This window comes from Ambystoma mexicanum, chromosome 5q (assembly GCF_040938575.1).
Source record: "Ambystoma mexicanum isolate Mex_15411 chromosome 5q, UKY_AmexF1_1, whole genome shotgun sequence".
NCBI lineage: Eukaryota > Metazoa > Chordata > Amphibia > Caudata > Ambystomatidae > Ambystoma > Ambystoma mexicanum.
In genome coordinates this window covers 1,357,020,081-1,357,034,883 of record NC_090933.1, presented here as the reverse complement: position 1 = coordinate 1,357,034,883, position 14,803 = coordinate 1,357,020,081, and the positions used below count along the sequence as shown (strand labels likewise).

The following is a 14,803-nucleotide window of genomic DNA, read 5'->3' as shown; positions in this document are numbered from 1 at the left end:
AGGACATTCCGTCAATAAGTTTAGCTAAGAAGTGGTTGTTGGAAATAGGCCAGTAGTTGTCTGGAAGCAGGGGGTTAAGGGAGGATTTTTTGAGGAGCGGTTTGATATGCGATGTCTGGAGGCTGCCGGGAGTATGCCTTAGGTGAGGGAGGAGTTAATGATGGATCTCGCAATGCCACCTACACAAGTAGAAGAAAGGATATCTTTGAGGAGGGCGGAAGGGTATGGCTCTCCTGGGTATACGGATGGACGGCTGATAGGAAGTAGCTTCAGGAACTTGGGTCGAGAGATGAGAGAGAATGAGGAGAAGATAGTGTGGAAAGTTGGAGGGTTAGAGGGGTCGGATGGGGAGCAGGCGCTCAGGGGGGAGCTGATATGTTGTAGAAGTGGTCCGAGAGGTCATCACAGAGTTCTTGGGAGTTTTGTTTTGTTGTTTATTATTTATATATCGCACCAGACCCAGAGGTATTCGGGCGCGAAGGCATCAAGAGGATTGTTCAGCTTAGGTTACATGTTACAGATAGAACATAGAGGTACAGCAACGGTTACTATGCTGTAAACCTGTAATATCAATGAGTCACAAATATTTACAGTAAATGTACAATAGGACAGGAGTGACATATGAGTAAACAGAACAGAAATACAGAATATACATGACAGAGAGGCAAAATGTACATGACGTCCCAGGTGGCAGTGGGGGGAGGTTAGGCATCGTGTTCTTTGAGCCGTTGGATCAACTTAGTTCTAAATTGCCGGTAGGGGAGATCTTCCCTTAGGGTAGGGGGAAGGGAGTTCCAATATTGTGCTGCTTTGACAGCGAAGCTACTCCCCCCGTTTTAGTAAGTTTAAATCTGGGTACTAGTAGCAGGTTGGAATTGGCTTTTCTTCGGGGGGGAGAGGCTGTTTGTCTAGTGAATCTGTCTATAAGATATTGCGGGGCTGCCTGGTTGAGGCATTTGTGTGTGAGGGAAGCTATTTTAAGGAGAACTTTGTCTTTCGTAGAAAGCCAGCTAATCGATCTCCTGAGGTCTGAAATATGGGCGTTTTTGGGGAAGTTTAGGGCAGCTCTCAGGGCATTATTTTGAAGTGTCTGTATTTTGGTGGTAATGTGTTTGTTGCTACCTATGTAGAGGGCGTTGCAATAATCAAGTTTCGAAAGGATTAGTGCTCTTGCTAGTGTGACGCAGTTGTTAGGAGAGAGGAAGGGCTTGGCTGCTCTAATTAATTTACAGGTGTAGGAGGTGGTTGAGGCCATAGCACTCACTTGTTTACCAAAGGTAAGCGTGGAGTCTATATAGAAACCGAGGGTTTTGACTACTTTGGCCACCATAATGGTGTTATTGTCAATTGTGAAGGAGTCATAGTTGGGACCTAGTTTTTTGATTTTGGATGGGGTGCCTAGGTTGAGGAGTTAAGTTTTGTCATCATTCAGGCATAGACCGTGAGAGGCCATCCGTGCCTGGATGATGAGGTAGATTCTATTCACAAAGGCCAAATCCTTGTCATAATCTCCCGTCAACGGGATGATGATCTGTGTATCATCTGCATAGTTAGTGTAGGTGATACCTAGACCTTCTAGATCATCGAAAAGGGGCTTTGTGAAAATGTTGTAGAGAGTAGGGGATACACATGATCCTTGTGGTACCCCGCATGAAATAGGTGTGGGGTCAGCAGCTGCTAGAGGAGAGAAGACTTGCATTGTCCTGTTATCTAAGAAGGACTGGATCCATGCGACTGCTTCATGGGAGAAGCAGGCTGCCGTGACCAGGTGATTGCAGATTATTGCAAGGTCTACCAAATCAAATGCGGCAGAAAGGTTGAGGAGGAGTAGGAGTGAAGTCGTACCTTTGTCTCTTAGTGTGTCTATTTGGGCCTTATGGTCTAAGAGTGCAGTCTCAGTCCCATGCTGTGGTCTGAATCCGGACTGTCGAACTCCCAGGAGATGGTTTAGTTCCAGGTGGTGCTGAATTTGTAAATGGGCTACTTTATCTAGGATTTTCAATAAGAAAGGCACTGTGGTTATGGGGTGGTAGTTGGTTGGGATAGAGGGGTCCAATGTTTGCTTTTTGAGGAGGGGGAGAACCCAGGAATGTTTCAGGTTGCTAGGCATGGTACCAGATGTGAAAGAGGAGTTTATGAGTTTAGTAATAAAGGGTGAGAGTTCCCGGGCTGCGTCTTTTATGATTTGGGCTGGACATGTGTCACCCTGGCAGTTGGAGGGTTTGAGGGTTAGGATGACTTTCTCGACTTCTTTAGTGGAGACTTTGCGGAAGTAGAAGGAGGGGGATGTCCGGTGTAGGTGGAGAGGCGGTGGGTTTCAGAGTAAGTGGTGAGTTCGAGGTGGCCTTGGAAGTAATAGTAATTGGGGCAATTATAGAGGCTTTTTTATTGTTGATCTTTGCCTGAAGCAATGTTATTTTATTGGCAAGGGTGTTTTGTATGCCTGTGCGCCAGTTCTTATCCTTGAGGCAGGAGTCAGGAATTTGGATAGGGGATTCTACCTCCTTTAAGATAGCAAACAGTTCTTTGGTGTTAGATTTAGCTTGGGTGATACGGGTGTTGTAAGAGGTTTGTTTCGCAAGGATGATTTCTTTTTTATAGAGGGTAACTAGTTTCTTCAGGTTATTTTTATTAGTGTCCGAGGGGTCTGATCTCCAAGTTTTTTCGCTAAGGCGTTTCTTTTGTGTAATGTCTTTCAGTAGGGGTGTGAACCAGGTATTTAGGTGTTGGCGCGGTTTGCTCTTTCTAATTTTCAGAGGTGATATAGTGTCCAGAGAGGCAAGCATCACTTCATTGTATTTTTCTATCATAGAGGCTGGGTCAGACTGATCTGAAATGGAGTTTAGGGTGGGGAGAATGAGGGGGATAAGATTTTCAGGGGTAATGTTTTTTTTTATTTCTAGTAGGAGTGGAGGGAGCTAGGATATTATTTTTCATAGGTGAGGTGTGTTGGCTTCTAAGGTGAAGGATACCATGTAGTGGTCGGACCATAGCTGAGGCCTTATAGAGTTAATAGTGATGGGGCAGTTATGTTCGGCAATCCAGTCGAGGGTCCTGCCTTTAATATGGGTGGGATCTGTGATTTTTTGGGTGAATCCTAATTCCTCAAGGGAACTGTTGATTTGTAGGTCATTAAGGTTGTGAGAGTCGTTGAATCCAAGGTTGAAGTCGCCTAAAATAAGACATTGTGTCGGGTTTTTAAAGTTATTGGATAGTAAGTTTATAAGGTCTTCCTCAAAGGAACCTAGGGGGCCTGGTGGTCGGTAAATTAGGTGTATAGTGATAGTTTGATTGTTAGCAATGGTAAGTTTAGCAGTGAGGGATTCACAGGAGTTGGTATCGTGGGGTGAGGAGAGTCTTAAGGCTAGGTTATTTTTGACTATTATAGCAAGGCCGCCACCTCTAGATGTAGTACGATCCATGCGTATAAGGGTATATTTATCTGGGATGGCTAGCATAATGGCTGGTCCTGCTGCAGGGTGGATCCAAGATTCTGTGATGGCCAGGAGAGCTAAATCCTCATTTTCGATTATGTCCGCAATTTCAGTTGCATGGGCTACCATAGAGCGGGCGTTTATGAAGGCACCTTTTATTTCAGGTAAGGTAGGTGGGGCGGATGGCAACTTGACTTTGTGTTGGCATGTCAAGGGGGAGGTGGAGTCTCTAAAGATGCGACTGTTGAGTTGGTGTCTGTGTTGCCCTATATTGTCTGTGTGGTGGAGTGTTAGTGGTGTGCCTATCGTAATTAAAGGCAGGTTGGGCCTTCGGTAGAGGGTCATAGATTCTTGGGAGTCTGGAGCGTAATTTTAAGTTTCGTTGTTGGAGGCTACATGGTTTAGTGGCCATGTTGGCTTGCTCCAGGGGTACACTACCGTGAGGTAGTTAAATCGGTTGCTTAGGTAAGTTCATATTGTGACGGGTGGTCAAGTAGAGGATGGTTCTGAGAGAGTTGAGAGAGGTGGGGCGGGGATAAGTGCAGTGAGGGGCTTTGAGTTCTGAGATGATCTCGTGGAGTTCCTTGCCGCTGTTATGGACCTTGGAGATTCTGTTCCAGTGGAATGAATTTTTGTCCATACAGATTTCTGCCCTGTAGACTTTGATCTGACTGGTGTACACAGTTCTATTTTGGGAGCAGGGGTCAGTCCACAATCTGCGTTTCAGGGTGTGGTTGAGTGTTTTGAAGGTTTTGAGAGACGGAGTGAACCATCTAGGGGAAGGACCTTATCTTTGGGAGGAAGATCTGGAGTGGCTTGAGGTTGTTGGATAGCCATAGGTCGAAATAGCTGATAGGGTGTAGACCTCCCTGGACTGATAGATTGGGAAGAGAGAGGAGAGGAAGAAGTCGGCCAAGTCCAGAGTTAGTATGACCTTGATCCACAGCGGGAAGCGGTTGGATGGTCCGGTTTTAGTCAAGCAGGGAGGAGGCATAAGAGTCAAAAGCATGGGAGAATATATCACATGCCGGTGGTGGGTGAGAAAGTGGTGTCAGGGTTTGATGCTAGAGAAGGTGCGCAGAGGATGGATAGTTATTGTGATGACTCCAAAAGGGTGACACGCTCTCCTCACTTTCCCACCCACAGCAGAGGTCAGTAGTGCTTGGGTTACTGGCCTTTGAAAGGAGGGAAAAATGTCCAAAGTGGTAAAGGAGCAGCCAAAAACAGGTCCATGATAAACAGGTGTCAGTAACCAGGAGAGCGTAATCATGTCGCATAGAGGGACACCGTAGGGACTTGTGCAGGCTCATGTTTGTAAACACGCCTCTAAACTGTTGACTTTTTTTCTGCAGGTGATTGTCAGACGGAATACAACAGGTAAATATTTTGAAGTCCTTTAAGATTCCTTTAAGCTGGGTATGCTTGTGTTTCTATAGTCTCCGTCTGATATTAATAATGCTATCCAGGTATTTCTATAGCTCCTCATGCTGGGTTCTTCCCACTTCTAAGCAGTAGTCAGTCATGTCTTATCACTCAATGTATCGACCTTGGAAGGATGAGTTGGCCTTGCATTGTTTTATGGCATTCGAGCTTGAAGGGCGGGCTGTAACTGTGTTATTCGCCTACCCACAAATGATGAGGTGCATAACGAGGGTAAGAGATGGTAACACCCTTTATAGCCTTTACCCATGGCTGTAATCTCATTGTATTCGGGCAACAGGACAAAAACAAGAGAAAAGTTAAAGAAAACAGTTGAAGAAGGTTTGTGCAATCTAGGCCTAAACACTGTCATGTGGAAAGGATGGCCAATGGACACAGCAAGATCTGATTCAGATGTTGGAAGGAAAACAGCAGACCTTGTACTTAATACAATTTTATGGTTGACATGTTACAAATGTTGACATACCTCTTTTTAAATAAAAAGACACCCTTTTATAAGGCGGGTTTCCCCCTCATACGCTCCTAGCATGTCCACTGATACCCTTCAAATTCATCATTTTACCTCCTTTGCCTCATTTCATTATTTGTTCAAAATAAGGTCTCTCTAATTTCATGTCAAACTTAAAATGTCTGGATTTGAGCCCTATCTATCTTTTTGCTGTCAACCTTATGGCTCCATAACTTAAACATTATGTTCCATCCTTGTGGGCAATATTGGTATCCCCGACTCCTGGAAGCCTCATTGAGCCGAAGGTGAGGGGGCATAAAGAAGACTAGGGGTACAGAAATACCTATATTGCATGTGGGCTGGCACATCATGCTAGGGGCGGATGCCGGGGTCAGACCCTCATTTTTAGATGAATGAGTCTCTATCTCTAGTTAGCCACTCCATGATGGCCACTCCATGATGGCCACTGAGCAGTGGACACTCCATGATGGGCACTCCATTATGGCCACTGAGCAGTGGCCCTGAGCAGTGGACAGTCCATGATGGCCACTCCATGATGGCCACTGAGCAGTGGCCACTCCATAATGGCCACTCCATGATGGCCCTGGGCAGTGGACACTCCATGATGGCCACTCCATGATGGCCACTGAGCAGTGGACACTCCATGATGGCCACTCCATGATGGCCACTGAGCAGTGGACACTCCATGATGGCCACTCCATGATGGCCACTCCATGATGGCCCTGAGCAGTGGACACTCCATGATGGCCACTCCATGATGGCCACTGAGCAGTGGATACTCCATGATGGCCACTCCATGATGGCCACTGAGCAGTGGACACTCCATGATGGTCACTCCATTATGGCCACTGAGCAGTAGACACTCCATGATGGACACTCCATGATGGCCACTGAGCATTGGACACTCCATGATGGCCACTCCATGATGGCCCTGAGCAGTGGACACTCCATGATGGCCACTCCATGATGGCCCTGAGCAGTGGACACTCCATGATGGCCACTCCATGATAGCCACTCCATGATGGCCACTGAGCAGTGGACACTCATAGACTTGTGGCAATAGTCCTACTGTACCTTTTTAGAAGTCAGTATTTTGCTTTACGTGAGTAACATGAGGAGACCTTGTACTTACGCCTCCCGGACTCTCCCAAAATCAGTTATTGGACTCAGGTAGGCAGAGAATTACACATGAAATCCTGGTTATGATAATATAAATACCCCTTTACTCACTCTTAACATACATAAAGTGAAATAAACACATAATCAGTTATACAAAAACATAGAAAAAGGGCATCACCGTTAGGATAGTTGCAGAAGACACCTTCATCTCGGCCACCTCAACACTGCTTATTCCCAGAGCAGGTAGGCACAGAGATCACTCAGACTAACAGGGTCTGGGGCGGAGCATCCTCCCTCTCAGCGAGACTACATCACCTGGGGTCCGGATTATAACTGCTTTCCCAAGAGGAATACCTCTTCTCTCTATGGGGTTACTTTCGATACCCGCACCTCATGGGTTACCAGACTGCCCTCGGCCGAATTGCAGACAATAAGCATGAGGAGCAAAGAGTGGAATATTCCAGCTAGGAGCGGAAAAAAAACAACTGCTCTCCTTGCTTTCGTTCCCAGTACCCCTTATCACTGCACCTGCAGAGCGCTCCAACTCCCTTTCTGGCTTGTCCTTCGGCAGACAATACAACAACTATTCCCCTCAGTTATATTAATATGTGACCTTGCCTCCGCTGCAGAAATACATGTTTACTTGCTAAGCCCACGAAAACGTAGGCTTTCATGGCTGTTTCTTTGCGGTGAATGGAAGTGAATGTCTAAGATGGCCGCGCCAAGTTTTTTGGCTCATTTACACACACGCACCACAGTGAACTGCAGAGAATTCATGATAGCAGGAGGTGTCAGAGAGGGGGACTGTGGGCGGGGTCATGAAAACATGGTAGACACAGGGAAGTGGCTTATGAAAGGAGGGACCAAACAAATCCGGCGTCATCCGGAATGGAAATGGACCCCTGAGAGCATCAGGAGCCTTAGACATGCCAGGGATTGCTGCCTAGTAGGCCTTGATCCTGATTACCTGTCAGGATTACAATGCTTGACTCCAGTTGTTAATGTAGGATGCACACAGAGGTCTAGAGTAAGAGCGTAACTTGCTAAGCTATCTTTCCAGTGACTCCATAGCAGGGGCAATGAGAATTATGAATCATCCCAAAGTCATATTTTATTGACATCAACTTTCAATTAAAGCCATTGATTTGCAAACTTACATCAAGGGGAGCATAAGAAAAACTAATTTGGATAAAAAGTAGTTTTTTCACCATGATTCACTCAAGAATTATGGACTACTTCTTATATTGTAAAGGTAAAGACTGTGGACTGTGTGGAGCACCCATTAAATCACTAAAAACAAACAGATATTTCCTTTGTATCTTCCTGTGTGTGTACATTAACTAAGTACTAAAAATATACATACTTTAGGTAATTCTGTGGAGTCTTCCATTTGTCAATTAGTAAACATAAAATGCAGATTTTGGTCAATGTTATTCTTCAGTAAGTACATAACACAAAGTATAAGAAATACACACTTTCAAATGACTCTGTGAATTAGATCTCCCCTTTTAGGTTTAGATAAGAGCATCAACATGTTTTGACACACATTTCACGTGACCTTCTTCAGGACATCCACTTGTTCAGACTTACCTCGGTCTAGTTACTGTGATGGTCGAGGAAGACAAATTCTCCCTGGGCATAGGGGAGAGTTAACTTTAAGGGAGATTAATACAACAGGGAGTGTCTATACACAAATAGCGGCCAGGATTAAAACAGAAATTTCAAGGGTCTTCACTCATTTCTAGTTCTAAAAGATCCACGTGCATTCTTTACTCTGGGTCTTATTTAGGGCAGTTCCTGTGAGTGGGTTTGTGCAGTATAAAGTGTTTCACACACTTAATTCTTGTGTGCTGTCAGCTCCTCTGTGTAGGAAGCATGTTGACACCCCTGGGCTTGTACATCTACCAGGCACCACCACACCGGTGCCCACGTGGTGTCATTTGAGGTGCAAACAAACCGCACTGTCAATTTGTCACCTCACAATACTATATTGTTTCCATCTTCCTCCTCTGCTCTTGAGTTCCCTTTCGGTTCTAGTGCTGGTTGGGAATCACTTGCTAGGAGCCTCCTTGCAGTTGTCCTACGTTGGCACCAAGGCTGCACCTTGCCCCAAATTCTTTGGATCACCGTCAGGCTCGAACTCCGCTTTAGCACTCCTGTATCTACATTCACCCCTTTTCACTTTCTTGTGCACCCTCTTCTAAAATGGCCATCTGCAGGCCCTTCACGCCTGGCCAACTATCGCCTTATCTCTATCACCCTCTTCCCTGGGAAACTTATGGAGAAATTGGTCATCCCCCAACTGACCCACCACACCAAACTGGGTGGCTGCCTCCACAATCACCAGCCTTGTTTCAGAGCATCCAGAGGCACGGAAACCTCTCTCCTGAACACCCGCGAAGACCTGCTCTCAAACCTGGACTCTATCTCTCCCTCTGTTTTGATCCTCCTTGATATGTCCTCTACCTTTGACATGGTCAAACATGCCATCCTAATAAATTGTCTTTGTGATAGCCTAGGCATCACGGACCGGGCACTGGTGTGGCTGACCTCCTTCCTTTCAAACCGACTCCCCCATGTGTATTTGGGCCCTTTCCATTCCTCCATCTCACTACCTGTGGCATCCCTCACGGCCCTATCCTATCGCCATGGCTTTTCCACATCTACCTTGCCCACCTAATCTCCACCTTCCCTCCTCACTTCCAATGCTACACCAATGACACTAAGCTTTCTTTTAATCTTCCTTCTTCTGCCTCCTTGGCTTCCTCACTCATACCTGACTGCCTGACTGCTATTCCGGCGTGGTGCTCTGCAAACCATCTCTGCCATAATGCCAGCAAGTCAGAGATCCTTCTCATTGGCTCACCTGCTCCCTGTTCCCCCCATCTCTCTGGCCAGCCTCTTTGGCTCCACTCTCCTCGCCCTCTTGTGAGGCTAAAAACCTTGGTGTTATCTTTGACTCCTCTCTCTCCTTTTCTTCGCGCATCATGGACCTTGCTGAGAATTCCATCACCTCATCAGAGGCATTATCCGTTTCCCCACCTACCCCCAGAAGCTCAATGTCTCCAGAGCCCTGGTTCCCTCTAGGCTGGACTACTGCAACAGCCTCTTCCTCAATCTGCCTCTTTCTTCCCTTTGCCCTCTTCAACAAATCCAGAATAGGGCTCTACGACTTATTCTTGACCTCAAGCACAGGGACCACATCTCGCCAGCCCTAAAATCTCTCCACTGGCTTCCGGTGATTGGTCAAATCCAAGACCCTTTGCATCATCGACAAGGCTCCTGGGACCTCTCTATATTTATCTTTCTCTCCCTAAATACCTCCCTGCTAGAGTCATTCAGTCCTCTAGCTCTAACTCACTGCAGGTCAGACGTTTCTCCAAGCAGAGAATAGGAGGTAGATCTCTCTCCTCGACAGCCTTTGGAATGGCCCCCCTAGCCCCTCAGACTTGAGCCAGATCTCCTTAAGCTCTGGAAACTTCTCAAAACATTCCTTTTCTCCTCCTCCTTCCCTCTCCCCCTCCCATGCTAATGTCCATCTAAGGCTGAGACTGCTGCCTGGTCCCTTATGAGTCTTACCGGGGCCAGTCCCCCCTTGACCAGTCTCCCCCAGCACTTGTCTTCGAGCATCCTTCCCGACTAGCCTGAATCTGGTCCACCTTTTCCACTGCACTTGATTTCCCTCTCTCACCTATCCTCCGGCACTTGCCATTGTGGCTCCCCTCAGCACTTGCTCCGGCCCCTGGAACCACACACCTACACTTCACTGTCCACCCCGTCCCATCCCATCCCCTACTTCCACTCCCCCCAGCACTTCTCGTCTCTACACCTGCACGGTAAGAATGTCGCAAGGCCTAGTACGACTGTTATTCTTGTTTTTTCCTATCCTCCCCTTTTTTGTCTTGTGGTGCCTGGAAATACTTGTGTATATGCACCATACAAATGTCCAATAAATAAAAAATTAAATTAATAGAACTGCGTCAGTCAGGCCTTGGAACAAATCAGTCCTGTTGAACCTCAAAAGCCAACTTGGCATAATCAGAGAAGAAGGCAAGCCAACCATCCTTCTCCTCCTGGATCTCTCCGCCACCTTTGACCTGGTTGACCGCAAAACTCTCTGCTACCACTTTACCTCTGCTGCCAATTTCACGCCTAAAGCCACTTCCTGGGTAGCATCCTTCCTGGCTTGCAGATCAATCAATAGTTTTCTCCAAAGTGGCCTGTGTCCAACTCCCCTCCATCTCATGTGGAGTGCCCCAAGGGTCCTGTGTATACCCTACCCTATACAACATATTCACCAAACCCCTCTTTGACCTTCTGGACTCCATCAACATCCCTTACACATTCTTCTACCCCTTTCTGGCAACTACCATGAAGACTCTCACACTCTAAATACAATTTTACTGTGCATTCAAGCATGGATGGCAGCAAACGGCCTCTGATAAGACTGAGGTCCTGATGGTTGGGCCTCCATCGTTAATCAAGAATCTCAGCCCCCAATATGCCAACTTCAGTATTAACAGGCTTCGGATCCCTGTCTCCACATCTGTGAAGACACTATGCGTTTACCTCAATGCCACCCGTCCTTGACACACCAGGTCACCGCTATTGCAACCACAGCCTCTTACACTACTAAGCTAATTAATGCTGCCAGACCATTCCTAGCCCCAAACAGTTGTCTCACCATTGCAAGAGCCGTCATTGGAGCTAGGTTAGACTCCTGCAATGCCCTCTTTGCTGTTACATCGGCGCACAACATCAGGAAGATCCAAGTGATCCAGAACAATGCTATCCTAGCGGCACCCAACATTCCTAAAAGAGAGCACATCTCAGAGATAAGGAAAAATGCCCATTGGCTGCTGTTCGAGGAAAGGATTATCTTTAAAGCGTCATCTCTCACACACAGATGCCTGCCCAGTTCTGCCCCACTCTATCCCAAAGATTTCTGAAAGCCCAATCTACCAGGCCTGTAAGACGGGCATGCACCTACAGACCTGCCCAACCTAAATCCAAACGGGCAAAAAGTGGAGGTGCGAGTTTCCCCTTAGTGGCAGCCAACCAATGGAACTCTCTCCCAGCACACCTAAGAGTGGAACGATTCTACTGTCTCCCAGCACACCTAAGAGTGGAACTATTCTACTGTCTCCCAGCACACCTAGGAGTGGAACGATTCTACTGTCTGCCAGCACACCTAAGAGTGGAACGATTCTACTGTCTCCCAGCACAACTAAGAGTGGAACGATTCTACTTTCTCCCACCACACCTAAGAGTGGAAAGATTCTACTGTCTCCCAGCACACCTAAGAGTGGAACGATTCTACTGTCTCCCAGCACACCTAAGAGTGGAACGGTTCTACTGTCTCCCAGCACACCTAAGAGTGGAACGATTCTACTGTCTCCTAGCACACCTAAGAGTGGAACAGTTCTAATGGACCTTCAGAAAGGCACTGAATACCTGGCTGTGCACCTACACCACCTGATTCTTGTACACGTATGCTCCCTCTATAACAGAATATGAGTGTATCTGGTTGTAACAGCACCTCGATGCCTAATGGGGTTTGGGCTCTTAATAAATGTAAAAGAAATACAAAATAATAATAAATACAGTGTTGCGTGGAGCTATTAAGTAGATAATGGAGGGAGGCATGGTACCACAAGTATGAAGTATCAAGTATGCTATCAAAAAGGCTCTTTTAGCAGTTGTAAATGTGTGCCCTGTATTCGGCCTGCTTGGGAGCTCTGTGAGTCTTTATCTCAGTTCTTTATTAGTGAGATTGTGACTGTTCTTGCTACTATTGCAGAGAGTTCTGCACCCTTAGCTCTGAGTTCTACTTTTGGGAACTTGCCTTTGGTGGAAGGCGTGAGTAGTTTTCGCCCTAGTTGGTCCTCTTTCCATCTATTTTCAGAGGAGGGGGTTTGTAATGCCATGCAACAGATGAAGTCCAGTGCGCCATCCGATGCGGGGACACTGGGAGTTATGAAAGAGATTTCAGCTGACCTATTTTATTTTTAAATGTTTTTATTGGCATTTATATTATACGTCACCAATTCGGTGTACACGTATTATCATCTGCCAACATTTACACGTTAAACAATTAGCTAATGATGATTAACATAAAAGGAAAGAGAGAAAAGAGAAAAACAAAGATCAATAAACAAACTAAACAACTAGGCTTAGTTGCCTCATGAGTATGCCAGGGCTCGTGGCCCAGTTTGTTTGGCCTTTTGGACCTCAGGAACTCCTGGGGGATGAATTGGCCAGGAATGCTGAATCTAATAGTTCCCCTGCTGGGTGTCGGGTTTTGTCTTTAGTCTGTTGGTGTTCCGGTGGGTAAGGGTAGCTCAGGGGGGTTTATCGTCCGATGGGTGGAACATATCCCGTATTAGGGCTTTCCAGTCCTCATATGCTGGGCTTGCCTCTCCTCCCGCTCTGTCCACTCCTTCTCCCCGTATTGTTGTTTCGGCCAGTTCTCTGTGCCACCTGTGGAATTGCGGGCCCCTGGGGGATTTCCATGCCATGGCTATAGATCTTTTGGCTAGCACACACACCATGTCCATGAGTTTTACTATGTGTCGCAGCTTGCTTATTCGTGGGTATGCACCCAGGAGGCATTCTTTCGGGGACCCTTTGTATCGTGCCACCCCTGCGCTTCTTCAGGTCTGCTCTATTTTGGACCAGAAGTTTTGAATCTTCGGACATCCCCAGAACATATGTATCATCCCTGCTCTTCCTGAGCTGCATCGGGGACACAAAGAGTTGGTGTTCTTACTGAATTTGACTATCCTTTCTGGTGTCATGTATGTTCTGTATAAGACCTGTAGTTGAATTAGTCTGAACCGAGCATTTCTTGACACCTCTCGGGGGTATATTAGCTTTCTCTCCCATTACTTTTCAGTGATACCTTCTCCCAGGTCCGCCTCCCACTTCAGTTTCAGGGCCGCATTTTTGGGGTTGAGTCTGTCTGCAAGTTGAGCGTAGAGCCTAGACACTGGTTTCCATCCGTCCCCCAGGTTGTATAGTAGTGTTATCAGTTGGTCTTTGTTATGACCCGGTCTGGGTCATAGTGATATAATCAGGATACAGTTGCAGGTATGCTTAATGGTTGCTTTATTCAGGTTCTTCAGTTACAGGTACAAATCAGGTCTCATCAAGTCCATAAGGAGATAGGAGGAAATCATGAGAGGAAAGGGACTAACGGCCTGGGTTAGAACCCATTCAACTCCAAACATTCTAATCTCACACCCCAGACTCACAGCCTATATTCTGATGGTGACATAAATCCTGGCTCAGCACACATGCAAGTATAAGAGCCAACCCTAAGACCTCCTTTCCTACAACAAACAAACACACCTCAAACACAAACTTAGAGGAAGCAACCCTAACAGTCTTGTACTGGTTCGCCTGGCCATTCTTTCCATTGCGACTTGGTGTCCCCTCTGATTCTTCTGTACCACAGGAATTGGCCTTTGGGTAGACCTTCTTTCGTTACCATGGACTCAAATTCTCTGAAAGTCCCTTCTTCGTATGTGTTCCCCCAAGTGTAAATACCGTGTCCCTCCCATTTTCTCATTAGGGCTAGGTCTGCTTTCCCCTTACACACCCCTGCTGCAATCGGTATGTCTGTGGAGTAGGGGTGTGCCCCTCCTGTGAGTCTCAGGGTCCTGGTCCAAACTTTCCTGCCCAACTCTACTAGCATCAGGGTTTCCCCTAGACATCCCACCAGGACCCATAGTATTTCTTTCAGGTTTGCTGGCGCCACAGGCTGTCTGAGTAATCTGGTTTCGGAGGTGTGCTCATCTGCTAGCCACTTGGCCACGTGACTCAGTTGGACGGCCAGTAAGTACCTTTCGAGGTCTGTGAGTTGGATTCCGCCTGCTGTTTATGGTAGTGGTAGTGTGCCGAGGGATATTTTGTGTCTGGTGTTGCCCCATAGTAGCTCCCTCAATAGCTTTTCTAGTACCCGGAAGAAGGAGGCTGGGATGATGCAATGCATGTTGTGGAAAAAGTATAGGAACCTTGGGAGCACTATCATTTTAACCACTGCGGCCCTGCCCATCACCGATAGTGGTAATTTGGACCAGAACTTCATTGATTTTCTAAGCCCATGTACTGCAACCTGGGTGTTACCCCCATGCATCTGCTCAGGTGTGTGCCAAATGTTGACTCCTAGGTATCTAAAGGTGTGCAGTTTCCAGTGCATTGCCACAGCTGGGAGGTCCGTTTCTGTTCGCCCAGTCAGGCCGGCCAGTGGGAATACACTAGACTTCTCCCTGTTGAAGGAGATCCCTGACACCCGGGCGAAGTTCTCTAGGATTGTTGGTAGGTTAAGGTGGGGGTCTCT

At 46.9% G+C, this 14,803-nt stretch overlaps 1 protein-coding gene across 1 annotated transcript in view; it reads left to right on the top strand.

Annotated features, from left to right (window-relative positions):
* The window catches only part of LOC138498143 (uncharacterized), a 139,490-nt gene that overhangs the window by 75,786 nt on the left and 48,901 nt on the right, over nt 1–14,803 (top strand). The window contains exon 3 of the mRNA XM_069622021.1: nt 4,787–4,811. Within this exon, the coding sequence (XP_069478122.1) occupies nt 4,787–4,811 (25 nt within the window). The remainder of the gene's footprint in view (nt 1–4,786; nt 4,812–14,803) is intronic.